The sequence below is a fragment of the Neopelma chrysocephalum genome, unplaced genomic scaffold (assembly GCF_003984885.1).
Source record: "Neopelma chrysocephalum unplaced genomic scaffold, ASM398488v2 Primary Assembly neopelma1_97, whole genome shotgun sequence".
Lineage (NCBI taxonomy): Eukaryota > Metazoa > Chordata > Aves > Passeriformes > Pipridae > Neopelma > Neopelma chrysocephalum.
Window position 1 is genome coordinate 6,171,743 of NW_020897760.1, and position 22,698 is coordinate 6,194,440.

Sequence of the window (22,698 nt, forward strand, 5' to 3'; positions counted from 1 at the left end):
GTGATTTTCACAAGCTAGTAAAACAGTGAAAATCCTTTCCATCTTTGACATTCTAGTAGCACACAGATGGCTCTAGGGACACTGGGACAGGCTGTCCTTTGCTCAATTCCAATGTTCTAGAATTGTCATTGTAGCCTGACCTTAAATATCATTACTGATGTATACATGCTGCCTGCAGAAATGGTTATATTTCTCTCCACTCCCTTAACTTTTCCCCTGCAAGTTTAAAAAAAAAAAAATCACATAACTAATATGTCGCTGCTTTCTAGCTGTAAGCAGTCAGGATCTGAGTGTTGCATCTTGCACTGCTGTAAAGAATCTTGCTATCACGGGTGGTGTTTTATTTGCAATAATCAGAGAAGGAATTCTAAATTGTACAGAAGACAGGAAGTTATCTTCAGTCCTTACTGTACTTCTATTCAGTTGCTAGAAGGGTCAGCATATTAAGTCATGAGAACTTTGAGTATGTTTACCAAAAATGCTTGTTAGAGAACTGTAGTGATGAATAATTTACTGGCTGCTTTTAAACAATATTGATGATGTCCTCAGGCTGAGTTTCCTGCAGGACATTTGCTGCTATCTCAGCTCCTGTCAGAGAGGAGAGGAATTTCTCACACAGACTTGTGGTGGCCCTTATGCGGAGACATGACCCCCCGTGCTGTTGCTGAGCAGCAGCTTCTCGTACCTTGCAGCGCCTGCTCCGCGGCCTGGCGGAACCTCTGCGCGTCCTGCGCTATGGCCCGGGCCGTGGCCAAGTGCCGCAGCATTATCTCACCACTCTGGTCAGTGCTCTCCCACAGCTCTGTGCCTTCAAAAACAACAGCCTGACGCTCCATCAAGGTAAGAAGGGGCATCAGCAGTGGCACTGTTATGTTGTTCTGTGGAGCACTGATGGTCTCTGGGATAGAGGGAAACAAACATAGCATCAGACATTAAATCCTGCTAGTTGAAGAAGGTATTGTAACTGCCAGTATTCTTCTTTTAAGGTGGAAAGTACTGTTTGTCTTCCGTCTTTCAAATTATCACCTTACCTCAGATATACCTGTCCTACCAGTTTCCAGCGAACTGGTTGGGGGAAAAGACCAAGACAAATTAGTGATGGAAAGCTCTATTTGCTCCAGGAGAAGGCTCTGCTGAATTACTACAGAGCAGCACAGAGATTTTAAACAGATTTTTTTAAAAACAGATTTTTTTTTTTAAACATTTTCAAAATCTGGGTCATTCCAATAAATTCCATGAGGCTAAAAAGTTTTCACTGTCTACCCACATTCTCTTGTAGAAATGTTCTGAGAAATGTTTTTCTCTGCCTTGCACCCCTTTAAAAACTAGAGCTCCAAAGAATTGGGTGCAGGAGCACTTGAAGTGACCAGAATAATTGCCTAGCTGACTCTTTTTATTTGAGGATTCATCTTCTGATCCAACAGGCAAACAGCTAAAAAGTAAAATCTGCCACAATTAACTCTCCTGTGAGGAAGGAGATTTTTTCCTGTCTTGAGGGAAGATGCAGTGTTTCAGTTTCTGTCCACAAAGAGAAAGTATGGGTGTGGGAAGAATGTTATATTCTGCAGGGATACAGGCACACACACACTGATGTTTGGTTGGCAGACTGCTAGCTTCTGTTTCCTTGTCATATTGCATTATACAAGTTTACACAGTCATTTTAACATACAGTGCACAGCTGTGGAAAGAGCAGCTGCCTCATCTCCCTACACAGGAAATCAGTAGTGGGAGAGGTAAAAGGCTAAAGAGAAAGCAGTGTCACTCATACTCACTATTCCACTCATCCTGTCCTTCATGCAAAGCTTTGCAAGATGGTTTCAGCTGTTTTTCATACATAATGGCAGTCTGGGTATAACGATGTCTTAGAGCAGTCCAGGTTTGTTCTAATCTACTGACCTGTTCAAACAAAATAGGGAATACCCATTAGTGACTCCACAGCACTCCACAGGGAATGTACACTGTTAGTCACAGAATCATGGAATAGTCATGAAGACTCTCTTCTGATGATCTCTCTAGTCTTGAAGAAGCTGCTTTAATTAAATAAACCCATCAAACAACTCCACATTTTGGAACATAAAGAGAAGCAGATTTTTACCTGTGGCATTTCTAGTGCTTTCATAAAGGCAGAAAACGCATATAAATCCCCCAGTGAATCCTTCAGCTCCACAGCAACTTGGATGATCCTGTTTAATGTTGCTGCTCTATCTTCTACATTTCCTGTGCAACCCAAGATATCCACAGCTATTCCTATTGCCATGGTATTGTGCCTGTAAGTGGATCAATTTATAGGACTGGTTACAAATTATTAAATTTACATGCGTTCAAAGATCAGTTCAAAAGTATATTTCTACCTTGGTGCGCCCAGCAAACTTAAGTCTTATCAACATCTTTGCATCAAAAGCAATAGTGACATCATATGGAATATATACACACAAGCTTTAAATTAATATTTTAACTTCTAAAATACTAGGAACTACACAAAATTCTGCTCAAGCAATGAACGAATGAACACTTTTGGGAAAATTGCCCCACTTGTCTTTGTCCTCTATACTGAAATCCTGTGACATTCCCTCCTAGATTTCAGCAATCAAACTACCAAAATATGAAGCAGAAATTGTACCTCAGGGTTAGAACACCCCAAGTGTTCCCCCTTAACTTGTGCAGAGGTTTTACAGAAAGCTTTGCTGATCATTTTTACTTTATTAGATCCTCTGGTCTCTATCCAGTTGCAGAAGGCTACTACCTTTCAATCTCCTCCATCCACACTTACGTGCTCAGATAGATTCCTGAATTTTAGTTAATACTTGAGCTTGTAAAGGGGAGCTGATGGCATTCAGCCGCTCCAAGGACCCTGCTTTCAATGCCATTCCCCTTTCTTTCCCTGTACTACATGTGTAGAGTTGCCTTATAACCTTCAAGAATTTCCTATGCAAAAAGAAGTTACATGCCATCTCACTAAGTAATCTGTACATGTGAATTCAGGAAACATGCAGGAGAGCATTCTTTGAGGAAATGAGGAGTACAGTGTAGCCATGCTCTGAGCTTCTGGCCATCTGCCCTGGAAACGAGTATCAGGAACCTTTACCTTTCAATGAGGTCAAGGCGCAGCTGATGTCCGTAAGGCAAGGTAATCAGTTCCAGACCAGAGTTCCCTCCCATATTCCTCCTCATCTCTTCAGAAACTTCTACTATCCTTGCCACCTGTCAAGGGCAAAAAACTGCGCATGAATTTTGAAACTAGCTTTTTTCAAAAAACACCCCAGCCACTCCAGGTTAGCGAGGGCTTACATAGCTAAGTGCACAAAATGCAACATTAGAATACAGGCATCAAAGGAAAAATCAACTCGGGCACATTCAGTGTCTTGCACAAAAAGGTCAGTAAAATACCTGTAAAAAAGGTATTATTCAGCCACCAGAAAACATAAAAGGTGTAACCAAAATGCTTTATCAGACTTGCATCTCTTTCTGGAAGCAGAGGATGAAGTTCCAGGAAATACAGTGCTCTCATCCTGGTCCTTGTTAAAGATGTACACACTTGCTTTGCCTTTTTCCTTTCTAAAAAGATGACTGCTCAGAATGTTTTTGGTTACATCACAGGGTCCTCATAAGGGTGAAATAGAAAAAGGACTTAAGGAGGATGCTGAATGTTGAGTGCTTAATGAAGTCAGTATGTGAAAGCTGACACCCCATCAATTTGTCTTTGCATTTTAAACACATTGCATTAGCTACTGGTTATCTCAATGACAATTATATATGCTAATAATAATAAAACCCACATTAATATGATAATGTAAGGTTATCTGCTGGTTTAAAGCCTGTATGTTGACACATTTACAAACCAATCTGCCTGCAATTTTCTGATACACCCATCAGCAGGTTTTCATGCTTATGAAAGATGAAAGCAATCTGGGCTGCACAACAAGCCTCACTGGTACAAAATGTAGCACTGTAGAGAAACCTGTTTCACTTCCAGAGACATAGGAGTAATATGAAGCCCCAGAGACACAGTGATTGCTCCTCCATCACTGACATCCACGTGGCAAATATTCACCTCATCACATCAATATGGGTGATTCCTGATTAGAAATGTCATTATTTAAAAGGCAAACTGATGCCACATAGAAGACCTAAGAACTTCAGCCTTATCAGGGATCTCAGTGCAAAGCATTCATTCTGGCTGAATTCACATGCCAATCTCATTGTATCACGCAGTTCTTATCAGTGCATTCTAGCAACAAGTTGCCAATGAATGAAAGGCATTGGTTCAGCACTGAGAGATGAAGATCAAGTAGACATGTCTAAATGTCTACATGTCCCAGCTAGTTACTGTTCCTGCTCCAAAATCCAAAAATCTGTTTCTGTAAAGCCCCCCAGTGATTCTTGATTAATTGTACAGGCTTTCAGACTTCCATCAGGCTAGTTGGTTCCTTGGCGCCATTGCAAAGTTTATAGTATTTCAAATAAGGAGTCTAGTAATGAGCTAATTGATTATAATATATATATACACACACATATAAATGCTTACTACTTCTCTAAGGCATGCATATCTTATGCCTTCAAGCAACATTCTTTAACAATATATTAAAGATATTCTAGTTGTTGTTATTAGGTTGAAGGAAGAAAAGAGTGAATGTTGGAACTAAACATTAGAGAATGCAGTTACTACTTTGGAACCATAGTAAAGAAGCCTCAATCTACCACTTCTGAAAAGAGCAAGCAGTTGTGGAGCTGAGTTTTTCTGATTCTGCCATGAAGCCTTAGTTAGCAGCAGCTACTGAGGAGAGAAGCTGTGTTTGCTGTCAGCAGGACCCCAGCAGCTGGCAGGCACTCACACCCCACAGCCCACTGCTGCTCCAGGGAATTGCCCCCTCCTCAGAGCCATGGTGTCTTTCAGTGCAGCAGCACCAGCAGAGCACTATAGACATTTTTTGTCTGGAGCATCACCATTTCCACTTCCTTTCTTGTCTGCAATGGAGCTGCCCAGTAAGTAGCCACATTTTGTTTCTCAAACTCCTCTTAAAAAAACCAAAACAACTAAAACCCAACAAAGCCTGGGGGTTAGATACCCACCATACCACTTGGTTCCTCTAGCTGTTCTGCAGGTACACCACTCAGTCATCCCAGCAAAGTGGTGCAGATTCAACTGCAATTACATTCCTTTCATTACACAAAGTCATCACCTCATTAGGAGATGATTCTCCTGTCTTTCTAATTCAACAGCTGAGCTCCAAGTCCTGTCAGCTGACCAAAGTCTACATTGTGAAGCAATTCCACTAACAATACAGTTCTCCCATTGGACAGAAATGCATTAGTCCTGATAGCTATTTTCCTATACCACCTATCCAGCTGTAAGACAGAAACTCAGACAAAGATTGGAAGAGCAGTTGGTTTTAGAAGTTTAAATATATTTAGTTCCACTGAACATGGTATCTTACAACCAGCCATATGGCAACCAGGTAACGTCTGTCTGCTCTTTGCCCATGCAAGCTAACTAGCATTTCCTGTCATGAGCAGTTCTTTCCAGTGTTTACAGCACAGATAGCTCTTCCTGCACTACAGGAAAAAGGCTGATTCACAGAGATGCAGCAACTGATAAGAGATTTAAAAGATGTATGGAACACTGAGAATTTGAGTAAAGTCAAGGATGATGAGAGACCTTTGGTCCAAAGAGTTTGTAAACATTCCTGTTCTCCAAATGGAAAAAAAACACCAAAAAATTCCTGCAAGCAATACAAACATTACATTAGCTGCAAATCTACCCATTAATCTTTTCAAATCAGTTCTTTGAAGAGTCTAAACTTGCACAATATAAAATAAAATGAACTTGTTTTTTTTTTACCTTGCAGTCCATTCGAAGAATATGCTGTGCAATAATCTTTGGGTTATTGTTGGTGAAAAGCTCCTTAACTCTTCTTAACATTGATGTTTCCAATGGCTTGTTTTCAGGAGGAAGTAGTATGGATTCGAAATCATTTGGTTTAAAACTAGACACTGTCTCAAAAACAGGTGCAGAAAAGATGTCCTCTTCAGCCATCTGAGTTGAAGGTTCTAAAGGATCTGCAGGGTTCATTGTAGGATCATCGTCAAGGATCAGATAGCTTGTTTCAGAGTTCCTGAATGAGTGTGTTCCCCTCTCCTTTCGTGTCAGATATTCCACATAGCTGTTTTTCTGACATAAGTGTTGTTTTGTTGCTGCAGGATGTCTGGTAGGGTTTAGTTCACAGTAGTGTCCTTCTGAACTGTGGGAAGCCAAAGGAGAACCTGGGGGCTTCATCAGGGGTTTGCTGGGTTTAGGTGGAGGCTTTGGACAGAGCTGACTGTCTGATCCTCTCAGAGCTTCCCCTGCTTGTGACTCCAAGGTGAGTTTCTGAACAACTGTGGGGCTTAGAGATGGTTCACTGCCTGTTCTAAATGCAGGTGAACTTGGACAGGAGTTTGTATCTGCTTCAGGTAATTGAGATGGATGTCTCGAACCTGCAAGGGAAAATGGCATTTTAGAAGGCCAAAATATAAACAACTCCTGACCCCTGTCCCACAGTTCATCTCTTAATGCTATTTCCTAAGGAAAATATTGTTAGATCATGTAAATTATTCGCTGGCAAAAATGTATATGTAATTATATTTTGAGGAATAAGCTAGCCAGCAAGTTCCATTCACTTGCTGATCCTCCCAAAATCCCAAATACATGGAACAGCTGCACCATAGTATTATTCTGTGGTAATGCTGACAATAATTCCAGTCCCTGCTGCATACATAGGCTATACTGTCAGAGCTGGATAGCCTCCATGGCTTGGAATAGGAGGTTTCTTTGTAACCTGATCTAGGCTATAAAAACAGCAACTTCCAGCCACACCACATAAAAGATGAGTCATTTCTGAGAATGACAAGTTTGAGATGAAAGCAAAACTTTCCAAAGTCAAGCCTGAACCTGCAATAAGGTATGGAAGGAATGAATTTCAGGGATGCTAATCTTTTTGTGGAACGGAAGGTAATTTGAAGAGCTGGAGAAACACATCCACATACTTCTGTGTATTTATGCCTCATCCTGTACCTGCTGCACATACAAACCTCTGCATGCAATACAGGACTGATCCCTGTATCAGACATTCCCAGTCTGCAATTCTCAGTACACTTGGTGGTATCTACAGCAAAGTGGCTATTGCATCATGTGGGTTTTACTACTTGATTCCAGATAGAAAACAAAAACTGCAAATCACAGTCCATCCCCACTCACAAAACAGTGTGATACCAGAACCTGGTCGAAGAATCCCATGACAAAATGCACGGCAGGACTCTTTAGGTTGTTATAGTACCAAAAGAAAAGTTTTTGCAGCCATGGATTGTAATAATCAATTCAGCTACAGATGGACAGAAACTTGCTTCGTAAATGTCCCTCCCACTGTTAAACACAGGAGCACACCCTTTCTATCAGAATACAGCCTCACTATACAAATACTTAACATCCTCTTTGCCCTGAGAAGTCTTTCCACAATAGGCACTATGCATTTTAACAGTATTGTATTCAAAATGACTAGCAGCCCTGGAAGTCAAACACTACAGTTTGTCCAGATGGGAAGAGAGGCATTATTGCAAGCTTCCATATACAGTGTGTTAGTATGGAAACAATTGCTTAAACCTCTGAAGAATATGAGAAAGAAAGGGCCACAATCAACAACTGGTCAAGTGTTGGCACACCGTGTAGCCCTGGAGTAAGATGATAGTGGCTGTAGAACCAGACAGAGCAAAAGTAATGAAAAGCAAAAGGGATGGGGGTAGAGAGATTGAGGGAGAGAGAAGGACAGAACTGAGTACAAAAGCCATCGTAGTTCTTGTCTCCCCGTGAGGAACATTTACCACATCCATATACTTTACCCTGAGAAAAAGAGGTTACCAGAACTTCCATGAAACACCACTTCTGTCAGAAAGACATGACTGAAACAAGTCAGTTCTTGTAAAGTACAAGTGAAGAAAGGTAATACCATCAAAAAAGATATTAATGCCAACTGTAGCTGTCATTTTTTGGCATGAAAGCCTGCTGAGTTGTGTGCTAAGGTACTCAACTAGCTGGTGCATTGTAAATAAAAATCCTGTTTCAGTGACCTAAAAAGCAAGCAGGGTGCTAACACAGTTTACACTGGCCATTAAATATAACTGTATTTACAGTGCTCAGAACACTCAGTACTCTCACTTTGGTCTGAAGAGTAACAGACCACCTGGACACACACTGATTCTACATGTGAAACATTTAATTACAAAACATACCTATTAGCAGATAACTCTCTGACTGGTGAGCCTTCAAAGGGAATCTTTTCTCCAGAACATGGTCCAAACTAGCTGGCTGGCTACCACTTTTGTCTTTGTTCCTAGGGTAAACAAAAATGCAAACAAAAACACATCAGTATATGTAACACTCTTAACATACATATCTAACTGCCAGAATATATCATAAACAGTGCAAAGATCATTAGCTTTCCACTTGGGCAGCTTATAATAATAAAAGGTACTTCATGCTGTTGCAGTGGTAGTGAAATGGGCTATACCATGTGTCACCCTGCAGCACTTATGAGGGTATTTCTTTGAACATTAAGAACTTCTAACGGAACATTTGCTTTGGACACTGAAATTGGGATCCATTATCCCACACTTGGCTTTTTAATTTCAGGAGTCAAATATGGAAAACCAGACTTCTCTGGAGCAGCAACAACATTTTATTTTAATCCTTTGTCTTAAGCAGTCAGGACTTGCCAAGTCACTGGAGAACAAGCTGCAGTGCTGTTGTGCTTCCAGAGTCTACATTTGCTCTCGCTTTGTGGATTTGCTGATCATTTGCTAAAAACCAGCAAACCCTCATGCCTAGCCTTCCATCTCAAATCAGAGTGAAAATGCACATCACCTACAGCAGAATCTGATACAGTTACCTCATTTCCTTCCATAAGGACAGCAAAATTAAATACCTCAAAAGATTTCCTCTGGGTATGCTCTGCTCCGGGGACTGCATGCTGGATATACCAAGACTAAGCCTTTTTGCAGTTTCTGTTTTTCCTTCAGGGGTACTTGGTTCTTTTTGTTGGACTGGAGTTACACCATACTTTTCTTCTAGACACCTGAGAGGCACAGTCCTGTTGATAGGCTGAAAAATAATTGCTCCACTCTGCTTTGATATGGGTGCACGATTCCCAACATAGTATCTAACTAAGCCAGGGATACTGTCAAAACTTTCCAGTTCAAACTGATACTGAACACGGCAGTAGGCTTCATTGAGTCTTAGAACTGTTTTGTTGATTTTAAAATGCTGAGAGGTATTTTTCCACTGACAAGTAAGAACAAAGTTCCCAGGACTGGAGAGAGAATCCCTAATCAGAAAATCTCCATCCCTCTGAACTAGGTCTTCTGCCACCTTGGAGGAAAAGAGAGTTATACAAAAAATACTTTCAGAATCAGAAAACAAGTAGTCAAACAACACATTGCAACAAAATATTCTTAAACATAAGAATTAATTTGGCTATTCCGGAAGGGCACACAAAGCCATGAATATAAAGCAAAGCATGAAGTGTGGTATAAGAATAATGTCTCCAAATCTAAAATTAAAAGCTCATCCCACAGCAGAGATGTGGAAGGGTTTCTTGGAAGGAGCCAGCAGCATGATCCACTCTTGCATGTACATTTCTTCTAGTTTGCTAAGAAAATAAGGCATGAAGGGAAAGCAGTGATCCAGGATTTTAGAGTCTAAAGCATCTGAATAGACAGTCACATTGAAGTTCAGAAGCCATTACTACAAGATCCCGGAGTTTGCCCATTCCTTATTACCTTAAGTGACAGAAGTTTTCATTTTTTTATTCTTTGTGAATACTGCACGGGAATTCTACTGACTAGGAGGAGTCAGAGAAATCCTCTTTTTCTGTTTTGAGTTACTCCTTTCATGTGCTTTTAAAACCGACGCAGGTAAAAGCCGAGTGTCGTGAGAGGGTGCTGAGCCTGCTCTCCTACGGGGGTGGGGCGGGGAGGGAGGCCCGCAGGGGGAGCTCCAGGTGCTCGGGAACCGAAGCTCTGATCCAACCACAGCCTTAATATGTTTTTAACTGCGTTTGTAAGGATCAAAATTAAGTTACTGCATAGATTTTGTTGCGGTTTTTTTCTCTCTCCCAAATTCCAAGCACAAGAAAGAAAGTAAACAAGAACATTTTAACTTTGGTTAAGAACACTGAACCAAATTCACGTCAGTATGTCTGAACAATATGTGGGCATAGTATTCTCATATAAAGCTTAAATTCCATTTCCACCTTTATTCAGTGCACAACAATCCTGAAATATCTTTATTTTCCACCAGGGTCTCCCCTAAGTCCTTCCTCAGCCTCATTTTATGTCAAGCTGTGATAAATACCATAGCTTTCATACAAACAGGCATTATGTTTCTACTAAATTAATGCAGATATCAGAGACGTGTATAGTACTTCAGTGAAACTGTGGTTGTCTATAGAAGCTCAAAGCACATTTGGCAATGCAAAGACCACGTACCTGCCGAGGAATACGTCCATGGTACCAGGCATAGCTACGCAAGTCCTCACTACTCAGCTGCAGTTCTTCCTCTAACTCCTTCTTCAGTTTTTCCGGGCTGTTGTCCATAACCTGCCTCTCCCTAGAAAACTGTAATAAAAGATTAAAAGCTTCAACTGTGCCAAGTTTAGTGATTAACATTTTACCTGGGTTATAACTTCCATCACATGACTTGCACTGGAATGCAGGTGCTGCTTTCAGCAGGCTGGCTTGGCTTTGCTCTCTAGATTGTATTTGCAAAACCCAGCACTCAGTGAGATAACATGTGATTGTTCTACACCACACGGAACGGAGCAAAGTGTTCTGTCTGTAAACCAAACTAGTAACGACACACCTACAAAGTCACTTCTCTTACTTCCTCCTTCCAATCTGATTTCTAACCATATCCAAAAAAATGGAGCTGGACACAAATGCCCTGCTTCAATATTCTTCCTTCTCTTTAAACTTCCATTTTAAATTCAGATTCTTTCCTCCTAACCCCTTTTGAACTCTTCCAATTAAGAACATTCCAAATGCATCAAGATGGGCAAACCTGGACACACACAGTTGTTCAATATTTCTGTTGCACTAAAACAAAATTTGCCAAAGTAAAATTTCAGCCTTAAAGGACTTACTTCTGATGGTCATTATCTGTCTAAATCTGCATGTCCAAGATGTTCCCTTCCTAAGGGAAAAAAGCTCTTGTTGCCCCTTAGCACAAAAAGCATGAGATCTGCTTGAAGATATCTCCATCATCACTATACAACTACTGTAAGATTTTCTGGAAAAATTCCATCTTCTGGAGTAAAGGTTCCATACTGGACCACTCCGGCTCACTAGTCCTTATGGATGCAGTGTTGGTAACAAAGTAAGGTGCGGTATCTTCTCTGGATAGAGGCCACAAACTCTTTCATAAGCACTCAGTGGAGGGAAGTACTTTGGACTTCCTTTCATTCTCCGAGGGTTGGGACTTCAGCCCTTCTTTGTTGTGCTGAAGAGTTTCAAAAGCCTGGGAACATGTTCTATACTGATCAAAGAATCAGAGTATACACGGTCTTCAGAGAAAGATCACTTTAAAAAAAAAGGGAAGGGGAGAGAGAAGGCCTCCAGCTGTAGCACAGAATAAAATGCAGCATTTTGCTCCAGTGCATTATGGATTTCTTTTCTTAGCTGTGGATATGAGCCAAAGCTCACAGGTTCCTTTCACTGACACACTGAAGCGAATATGGAACACATGCATTATTTAAAAGTGAATACCAATGCTGGCCCACCAATCCTGTTCTTTCCACGAACACTTGCTCTCTATAGCATTTTCTTCTTCACACTGAATACTCACAGCACCTAACCGTGGGAGCAGGTGGCACACATTTAACACTTCTTTCGACAATCCTCCCTGCAATTTCAAGCAGACTGAATTACAACAGATTACCAGACAGCAGATTTTTGGTGGAATAATGCCAGAAGAGGCATCCTGCTGCCAAGACTATTTAAGCATGCTGGGAGCCCAGAGAAATTCTGAGACAAATTCTCCTCTTCTCTCTGGTTTCCTCAGAGAGAACTAAGGCTTCTCTTAGGCAAACACAAATGAATGTAGTAGCTTACACAGAAGGGCAAAAGATAAAAACAACCTAGTAAAGAATAACTTTTCACCCCAGTTTCCCTTCTGTGAACCATAATAGGGTGTTATTTTTCCATACAAATGTGGTTCACAATGGACAAGCATTTTCAACAAGGAGTATATCTTTCAGGAAGAAACCATGCCACAAAAAAAGAAGACCTTCACTGCAAGGGCTCGTTCATAAAGCCGCGTACAACGTGAAGAGGTGAAGTTACTGGATGTAGGAAGAGTCATAGAAGGGGATTGGTGAGGACCGAAGTCCAAAAGCATACTGAAGTGTCAAAACACAGTCAAGTAAGGCCAAAAATCTGCCCTCCACTCCAGATCTCTGTGTCCTATCAGACTAGCATAGCTGAATTTCCCAACTCAAATGGCTGGGTATCCATTTAAAATTGATTCCAAAATTGACAGCCATTTCATTGCCACATCTTACAGAAATGATAGCAGAGATTACAGTATCTATATAACCTGAAGGTAGAGTGAAGAGCACACAAATTGAGCTGAGACTTTTCAAGAGCTCCTTTTCCCCTGACTGCACAAGGAAGCGGCTGGAGAAGCTTTAAAGCCTCCCCTCCAAGTGTAAACGACAGCATCCAGCTGTAATGGAATACCAAGCTCTTACATTCACAGCTGTGTGTTTTGCCAATCATCTGAAAGGAACTACTACTTAAATATGAATTGTATTTAATGTTTTGAAAGATGCTTTTGACTGAATAGAGATCTTAAAGAACCCAAAGCTACCATACAAATTGTTACCATCATGCCAAAAGCATCTCACTGGATCTCAGTGGTAGGCAAAACTACTGGAAACGGACCAAAATACAGCATACAAAGGCAATAACTGAATTTGCTTAGGAGAGTTAGATTCTTAGCCAACAAGAACTATAGGTCTTTGCGTATGGACTAATTTTATCCACGGTACTGATACAACTTATCTTAAAAAACCCAGGATGATCAAGTTAGAGATACACATCAATTACAAATACAGCACAAAACCCTAGAATTTCGTCTGGTGGTTAAATGGATTTTTCACTACTCAAATAAATGTAATGAAACACATTGCACTTGAATTACATCTAACAACACAACAAGAAAAACATTTAAGGAATCCAAACCAACTAAATTGTTAACATTCATGATTACTGGTTTGTTAAAAATCTCCACCATGGTCTACCACACAGAGTATACTCTGATTGCCAGAGGTCAGACATCTCCTGAGGTGAAGCAAACATGCTTAAATAACCCTTATGCAACTGCGAACTTAGTGAAACAACTCCTGTGGCTAGCACAAATCCCAAAATATACAAGGGGAAAACTGCCTAGGTAAGCAAGTTCAGTAGTAGCATGTCTTCCTGGACAGTTTTTTGTTAGCTGAGACTGATTTCTTATACAACCTAGGTCCTTTATAGGAAAACTGGGACTGATGAACTGTCTGTAATCATACCAGCCTATACCTTTCTATGCTAAACACTGTACCCAAGGCCTCTGGCCCTGCAAGACACTCTGCACATGCTCTAAACTTCACATCATGCAAGGGCTCAAAAATCACTCCAGGCACAGCCTGCTGCAAACACGTTAGTCTGTAAATAAAGAAGAGTGTAAGCTTAGGACAGTGTAATTAGCTATGTCAGTGGGCTTTCCTTTAAAAGAAAAGGTGACCTATTCCACACAATGGGATGCAGATACTTCAGCCTCATTTCCCAATAGCATCCAAAAGTTAATGGGCAGCAATGGTATGCTGTAAAGTTGCACTAACTTCATAGTGACAAACCTTCCTTTAGTAGTATGCCCTCACTTTATTTCTTTGTCTAAGACACTTTATTGGCTCCTACTCAATGACAGAATGCAAGCTGAATATACGTTTACAGCTAGATAGGGAAGTGGATGGTAAAAAGAAATTTTAAAATAATTTAGGGGAAAAATTAAAGACTTCCATGTATTCTGCAATAAAACACTGTTGAAGAAACACAGGAAGCTCTTGTGCCAACCATCCTAACTGAATTAATCACATTAGATTGTGCTGAATAATCTACTGTATGAGTTTGGTAGTAAACAAAATAGAAGTCCCACAGTCACTTCTGCTGCCTATTGGCAGTGAATTCTTTCTCCAGTTCACATCTGCAACAACTCCAGTGAAGTACATATACCAGTGAAATATGAAAATACCTGAGAGGAGAATCACACATATATACACCACATTGCATCTCACGTGTTCTAGCTTTCATGTCTTATCTCAATTGTTATTAATTAATTCCTCCCTACAGTGATCAAGTGTTTGGTTTATTGGTTTGGGGGTTTTGTTTGGTTGATGGGGGGGCTGTTCATTTTTTTTTTCCTAAACAGCTTGAATTATAAGGGAAAGGCTTTTACTTTTAGATAGTGTTTGGAAGTGGTCCAAAATCTGTCATGCTAGATCACCTCATTCAGCTCTGATGAAGCCAAAATTCACATAATCTCTCTTTGTATCCTTCTGGCAAAGTATTATTTAGGCCAAGGACTGTTACAGGTACAAGACTAAAGGTGGTCACATTTCCATCCAATCTCAATTACTTCCTGGTGCTTTGCACAGCTCTGCCAGCTGATATTTAAATGAGCCCAACAGGCAGACTTGGAACCACCTGATTTCCTGTTGCCTTGAAGGTTTCAAGAAAAAAAGAAAAAGAAAGGAGATGATTATTAGGGATAAATGAGAACAACTTTGTGAAAACTGAAGTGTGATCCAACTAAGGAAAAAAAAGTCAAGCCAGTACCTTTCCTAAACTTTTTGTACTTTTCCTAAACTTTTAATAAATGTACTGAGCAGGAAAATCGGTCAACAGAAAACATGAAGGGGATGCTGGGGCAGGGACAGGAAATGCCAAGAGGGAAGACAAAGATGTGAAATGAGAAAGAAGGGAGAGGACACGCAGACACGGGACACTAAAAACATCTGGAAAAGTGAAAAATTAATGAAATTCCTCTATTGCCAAGCCACTAGAGAGCAATCAACTTGTTCATGCTGAAAATGAACATTTTATTGTCAAAGTTCCAATACTGGATCAAGATATACTTCACTGGCTGCAGAGATCCCTTCAGTCTTTAATCCCATGCTCTTGTGACCCTAATCAGACTGCCTATCTGGTACTGTGAATATAAGCATTTTAAAATATACAGTTACATCAATTTAGAATATGTTTTAATTTTATTTTAATGAGTACAAGGTATTTCATTTCACTTATAACTCTCCTAATTGGTCACCAAACCAAACAGACTTGCACTGAGCATGGAACCAAACTCTCCATCATTGCTGGAAAACATTCTTGTCTTTCTCCTTACAGAAAAGTAGCATCATTGGCCAAGAACTTACAAAATGACAAAAACACATGGACAGAGTCATTGCTGAATAGTTTTTTTGAGAAAGAACTAATTGGAAAAAGGGAGTTTCTAAACACATGAATCCATTTTCTGATTAACTTGGACATTTTGAACTACAACTGGTGCAATGCTCTTTACAGGGGCAGTTTAACCTTCTAGAGTGTACGAAGTTCACACAGGACTATAGCAAGTGCTATATTAAGTAATAGGAAGTACAAAATGGGTGATAAAAGTCTCATTGCATAGATGAATGCCAACTTGTGCAGGATTTTATTTTTGTGTGGCTTAACTGGTTGGTTGAGACAGACCAAATACAAACTTTCACCATGCCCAGAATACGGAGGAGAAATCTCAAACTACTCAGACACATGAATAAATACAGGACAATGGCAATTTTGAAGCCACAAGATTTCCACAACCTTGTTTAGGTAACAGGTGACAACTTTTGAGGTTACTGAAGAAAAGATAACAAATTACTATGAAAATTTTCATCATGACTGTGACAGCTCTTTAAAATCAAATAAACTTCATCATGTGCATGCTCTCAGTCTGCCACTACAAACAACATAACCTGCTTGACATTCACCGAAAAGTGGCCAATTTTTATTAACTAATGTCCTGGTTTCGGCTGGGTTAATTTCTTTTCAGTAGCTGGTACAGTGCTGGGGTTTGGATTCAGTATGAGAACAATGTGATAACACACTGATGTTTTGATTGCTGCTACGTCATGTTTATCCTAAGTTAAGGACTTTTTTGTGTCTCATGTTCTGCCAGTCACGAAGTACACAAAAAGCTGTGAGGGAGCACAGTCAGGACAGGTGACCTGAACTGGCCAAAGGGATATTCCACAGCATAGAATATCATGCCCAGGATATAAACTGGGGAGTTACCTGGCAGTGGGCGCATCGGAGTTCAGGGATGAGGTCTGGCATCAGTCAGTGGGTGGCGAGCAACTGTATTTTGCATCACTTGGCATTTTTTATTTCTATTATCATTATGATTATTTAATATTATTATTATATTTTACTTCATTTCAATTGTTAAACTGTTCTTACCTCAACCTAGAAGTTTACTTTTGATTCTCCTCCCCATTCCAATGGGGAGTTGGGGTGGGTGGGTGAGCGAGTGGCTGTGTGGTGCTTAGTTGCCAGTTGGGCTTAAAACATGACAACTAATAAGTAAGATATTTGTTAGGATGAGGAAAATAGAAAAGTCTTTTAGTACAAAGTTCAGTCCAAAGTTAAGGGAAGGTAATGGGAAAACTTAATTCTAGTGGATTCAACATCCACTTTCCATTACAACTCTAGGTAACCACATTCAGAGCTAGGAGGACAGCCTCATTCCTAAAGTATGGATCCTGACAAATCCTGATCTGAGAGTTAGTCAATTCGTAATCTACTCACTCAGTGACCCTAGGGATTTTGACTACCAAATCAAAAGGATTTTAGCAGTTGCGTAGAGTTTTTCTTTTTTTTTTTGTTTTAATCTGAGACATACCCATATAAAAGTTACTACCAAGAAGTTAAATGCATAAAAACCTACTGCAGAATGTTCCCATTCCCATCAAACAGAAATCACTTACAGAGCACCAATGATCCCTGTGCTATCCACATATTTATGAATGAGGGCACACTGCAGTGCCAGTTTGATAAACTATAAAATTACCATGGGAAATGGAAAAAAAATATAGTACAAGACTCATCAAAACTCAAACTCAGCAGCAACAGAGTTCAGGGAGCTATACAAAATTCCACATAATTCTGATAAGTCAGTCTTTTCACATCTGCACCTCTCCAACAATAACAAATCTAACATCAAAAGGGCAGACCCATAATGCTGGGTGGTGATGACTTGTAACTCACGTGTTATCAAATCCAACTGCTTCCCCATACATGCTGAAACTGGATATATGAAGCCTGAGGATGCCAGTAAAACAGATTTAGATCATCACACACTGAAGAAATATTAATTAAGATCTACTATCTATAAAAACTGTTTGCAATTCATCCAAGATAAGAGATGGCACTTGCAATAAGTAGCTTCTTATAAAAAGCTGCTTACTCACGTCACATTCATAGCATTAGTACATCACCCGGTAATGAGCTACATCAATGTGCTGGAAGTTTTAAAACTTGGCAGTCCCGATAACTGGAGTGGTTTTCCCCTCTTGCATAGCTTCAGCTGAGGGTGAATCATAGCAGAGAATTAAGATTGAAAATACTTGAACTTCAAGGTCTTTCCCCCTCTGATCGAGACAACCATACTGACTAGTACTAAAAAAACCTTGTCTAGTGGCAAAGCTGACTTTTTTAATTTAGATCTCTACATTTTTTAAGTCACCATATATCACTGATTTAGTCTTAGCTTAATTCTCTTTCAAAAAATGAAAATTTAAAGAACAGTATTTTGGCTTGGAAGTGGTGTAACTCACAATTTAGTATTTTCTCTTCACTTTTTTTTTTTTAAGCACAAACAGGAGCTCCTTACCTTGAAGTTTCTCTTTATTTTCCTCAAATGTAAAAGCTGACTTTGACAGCAAACAGCTATAAAAACCAAATGGGATCATAAAAGGTACTGACACTTCACAACTGAAGAATGAGTCAATGAGTCGAGATGTTCTAGACTGATCATTATATTTTCTAATAATGCATGGGAAAATAAACCAAACATCTGCTGTTGAGATCCTAATTTCACACGCTACAACTAAGTACAGCAAAATGTGAGTGCTCAAGTGCTGTACTGTTTCCTGTGCTTTGATGGGACACAACAAGGCATCTCTGAGCTTGGCCACATACTGTTTTCAATTCAGTTGGGCAACATAATGAATTTATCTCAATGTAGAAAAAAAATCTGAATCTCTCAGAGGTAGTTGTGGACTTCAGCATGTTTATTTGTGGAACAATCTGGTATTTCATTAGAATTGTAATTCCTACAAAAACCAGGAATTAACCTCATCTAATTACACGAACTGATTTTGCTTAAAATGATAAGTTTTAAAAAATTAAAAAATATGACAGCTTCACTTCATACCATCCTATTGTTCATATCATCCCAGGCCCTTTGGCATTTCACAGAACCCACACCATTTGGCCCCAAGGTTCACACCTTACTTCATGTGACCACCAGCTAATTCTATACCTACAGCCACTTTCTCTTCAGCAAATGCACACCAGTTCCCTACCATCCAAACTTCTTAATATAGCAGTTCATCAGATTCAACTAATGCTAAATCTGCATACTGGAACACATGCATTCAAATCTATTTTAAATGTTGTAAATCTCTTTAAATAGAACCTTATTTTTAAAGATTCCAACTGTAATTTGTTTCTACATAAAAGGTTTTATTTTTTACCCTCCATACAGCAAACACTATTAATGTTTTGTTTCTCTAGAGACTATATGGATTAGACTAAATGGAAAGTTGCCATGACAACATCACTGTTATTTTAGGTATCGGAAATTCGTGCCAAGTTAAACAAAGGGCATGCATGGTCAATAATAAGTTTTCTAACTGTTCTGACAGCAAACAATAAAACCCAATGTAATTTAAAAGGTTTTAGAAGAATTAAGCCTTATGCTTAAAACAGGAATGAAAATTAATTACAGCACAATAGAGCATCTTTAGCACTCTGTTGTGATGATAACTTCTGAGAAGTCAATCTGATCAGAGTCACTTTTTTAGCGTGCCCAGAAGACTGAGCCCCACCCCTCATGTTCAGAAACAGACAGTCAAAAGGCTAAATCCCTGAAGGAGAGAGAAGGGGGCATCTGTTCCCAACTTTTAAGTGCCTCCACTGAAGTTTGAAAGCTAAAAGACCAGAAGATCCTTCACATCCTTCCTCATTGCAAGTGCTCCAGAAAACCTATACACAAATATACAGTGACTTACAGAGCTGACACGGTAGTAGTCAAAGAACAATTCACACATAAATCTTAATAAAAAGATTTAAATGGTTAAGTGTAGTTCACAGATCCTCAAGTAGTCAGATATCCCATATGACTACAATTCCCAAGTCACTTAGAGACTTCTGTAAGTGGGGCTGAAAATGTTTATAAAGGCTTTTCCTGTGCATATAGTGGATATAATGCATTTTTGCATACAGTAAAAGATGTCCCTGCCCATGGCAGGAGGATTGGACTAGATGACATTTGAAGATTCCTTCCAACCCAAACCATCCTATGTTTACATGATTTTGTGTATCTTGCAATTAAAAAAATTCTAAAATACAAGGAAAAATCCTAAGTTTTCTGAAGTGCTTAAAAAGACTGGGCTCCTGAGCACAACTGCCTATGTTTTTACTAAGTCTGTGGAAAAAGTTAGGTCTGATCAGTTAAATTCTGAAAACTTGAAAGTTTGCTAAAATTCTCCTCAGCGAGTCCAAAACCAGGGCATTTTTAACTTAGTGCCTAAACATAAAGACAGTCAGCTTCAGGCTCATAAAACAGCAAGTTGTTTAAGATTCTCTCTGAGACAATGGTAAATTCTAAAGGTGTTCTTTAGAAGAGAAACACACTGTACCCAACCATGATATAAAAACAAACACTTCTAAACAAAAACTAAAAGCATTACTGACTAGCACACTGTTACTGAAAAAGAGCACCTACCTTGACTCTGATAACAGACTTACGATGATAAAAGCAGCAAAGTGCTGCAATCAGCATTTGAAAAACATTATAATCCTTCGGCATTTTTGGTTCTGCTGTTTGTGGTTCCTCAAGACTGAAGATAAACAGTCACTACTAGCAGTTTTCTGAGGTTTAAGCAAGCTCTTTAGTATCACCACTGCCTACCAGAGCTGCTACACCCCCCTACTCACATATCAGTGCAGGACACTTGCCACAGCTGAAGCTGATACTATCAATTCAGTGACCGCGGGCACACTTGCTTCCAGCATGCCATAGAGAGAGTGCCAGAATCCTCATGTGATCTGCTTCACTCACCAGTGAAATCCTAGCTCCTCTATCTTGGTATCCTCTGGCTCAGAGATGCATTTAAGCCAACAGCACAAGGCAAAACTCTCGATGAGTTACAATACCTGGCTGTCTGCCTGTGTTGGTAAAGGCTTAATCAGTTGCTCCAGCTCAATCATGCAACATCTCTGTCTGTACCGTCAATAATATACACATAAAAGAAAAAAAAAGAAGAGGGAAAGCAGATGATTACTGTTTGACTAGTGTAAGAATTATATCCTCTGAGCTTCGGTAACCAAGTAAAATGATAAATCTGTTTATTTTTAATTAGGAAGCTTCTGGCAAACAGTCCTTAGAAAAAATAGCAAAAAAACCAACCCTGCCAGCATAGTCAGTATTAGGGGTGCAACCAAGGTACCTTTAGCATTGAAAGCTATCAGTGGACAGCTTTAGCTTGGTGATAGTCCTCTGGGATTGTGCAAAGTGCTCGAGAAAGAACTGAATTCATGAACAGGTCTGATTTGGCAAAGTAAAAGTAAGCACTATAACAAAATAAAAAGCAGCAGTTTTATTTATGCCTTTGATTCTATTTCCTTGTACAGCATAGTCCATAGCTTCAGTAAGCTATGGACTGACTGGTCAGCAAACTGCTCATCAGCAAAGACTGTCCTAGGAACCTCAAGGCCCTCTCAAGAACCAAGGCAAAAAGCTTGGGTAACTATAATAGCTGTAAGAGACAAGACATCACCTTGATAGCAGCCCAGTTAATAGACTTGGTGAAAGGAAACAAGATGGACTGGATTGAGGGGTACAGGAAAACCTGTAGCACTTAGGAAGGAGAAACTTTGAAGAGATCAATCACTTATTACTTAGGTGGTACCAAAAAAATCCAAAAGTCACAGACATTTCAGATTTTAGATTAGGAATAAATTAATCCCAAAACACGGGTAGATGAATAGTCACTTGTCTTTTTCATCAGCAACAAATATATTAGATAATTAGGAGGGCACATACATTAAATGCTTATTGATGTCCTCAGGTATTACTTGCAAGGCAATACTTCTCACCTAATTATACTTCCTTCCTACACTGCCTGAACAATGTGAAGTGCCCTCAGTGCCTGCACCCAGCAATGGAATTTGGCACATAAACCAAGCAGCAGCACTGAGGAGAAAAAGGACATAAAATGTGCACTGTCTTTCAAGGAAAATGGGATAGAGTGCCTATCCAAAAAGAAAAGGAAACCACAGTGTTAATAACAAGGAAAAAGAAGCATGATGTGTAAAGTTCTCTCTCCTGTCTGACCACCTAAGGTTTGCAGGTACCTAGCACCAAATTACTAAAAACAGAATGCTCACAAAGCTGGTCAGTCTACTTGGGATGTGTAGGAGATGCTATGCCTGTGATTCTTTTGAGAAAAGGAAAACAATGTTGGAATAAATGAACAGAATATTAAATGGTCTGTAAAATGATAAACCTGGCAAGAAAAAGGATAAAAGATTGGCCAGAAAAGAAGTTGAAAATACTGACTTTGTAGATGGAGTCCTGCTGTAGAGCTGGGGAGAGGAAATGCCTATCCAAGTAGTTTATGACAAACTCAAACAATGAATGAGTAGATTAATACTGTGAAACTACCCTCCTCTTCTCTTTGCTCTGTGCTGCATATATTTTAATTTACTTTGAGTTCTTTTTCCACTTTGAGGAAATCCACAGGATTGCTTTAGTAGGTAGTCAGAGAAGAGAAGATTAAAAAATACCCCATAGAACTCCAAACACAAAAGCCTCAACTGTGATTCTTGTTTCTAGTCTGAAGCTTTTTGATACTGTGGCAGGACATCTCATCAAGGACTGTATTTTTTAAGAATTCATCAAAAGTTCTCATAATAACACCCTAATCCAATTTTAGAAAGGGGGGGGGGAGGAAGAAGAGGGGGAATGATAAAAAGGGAAAGGAAATTGAAGACTGCATCAGTCAAGGCATTTTTTCTTTATAATGGTGACAAGACAGCATTAGTATCACTGCACAACACACTAAGGTTTCACTTGGAATATCATGAACAAAAACTATCAAGACAAGCAACTCAAACTACAATAGGGGACAAGAAGGGCTACTAGGATGACTGATCTATTTTTGGCAGCAGAAACAACTTGATTTAGCAATGCAAAATAAGGTGGGACACTTCTGTTCTGAAAAGAATTAAAAGTTTCAAAACGTAATTCTTTATGGGGTTAAAAAAAAAAAAAGGCAAAATCTCCCTACTTGAATGGGAATAGCACAGCTC

General features: G+C 39.6%; 1 protein-coding gene across 6 annotated transcripts in view; it reads right to left on the reverse strand.

The window, feature by feature from the left end:
• BCAR3 (BCAR3, NSP family adaptor protein) overlaps positions 1–22,698 on the reverse strand; it is a 91,946-nt gene that overhangs the window by 997 nt on the left and 68,251 nt on the right. For 5 of the 6 annotated variants that reach the window (XM_027694176.1, XM_027694178.1, XM_027694177.1 and 2 more), the window contains 8 exons: positions 10,516–10,644; positions 8,955–9,397; positions 8,263–8,363; positions 5,840–6,474; positions 3,086–3,201; positions 2,096–2,267; positions 1,773–1,896; positions 686–898 (listed from right to left, as the gene is read on the reverse strand). In XM_027694176.1, the coding sequence (XP_027549977.1) occupies positions 686–898; positions 1,773–1,896; positions 2,096–2,267; positions 3,086–3,201; positions 5,840–6,474; positions 8,263–8,363; positions 8,955–9,397; positions 10,516–10,644 (1,933 nt within the window). Of the gene's footprint in view, positions 1–685; positions 899–1,772; positions 1,897–2,095; positions 2,268–3,085; positions 3,202–5,839; positions 6,475–8,262; positions 8,364–8,954; positions 9,398–10,515; positions 10,645–20,110; positions 20,270–22,698 lie in introns of those variants that run through there. The other variant, XM_027694180.1, reaches the window with a different exon arrangement.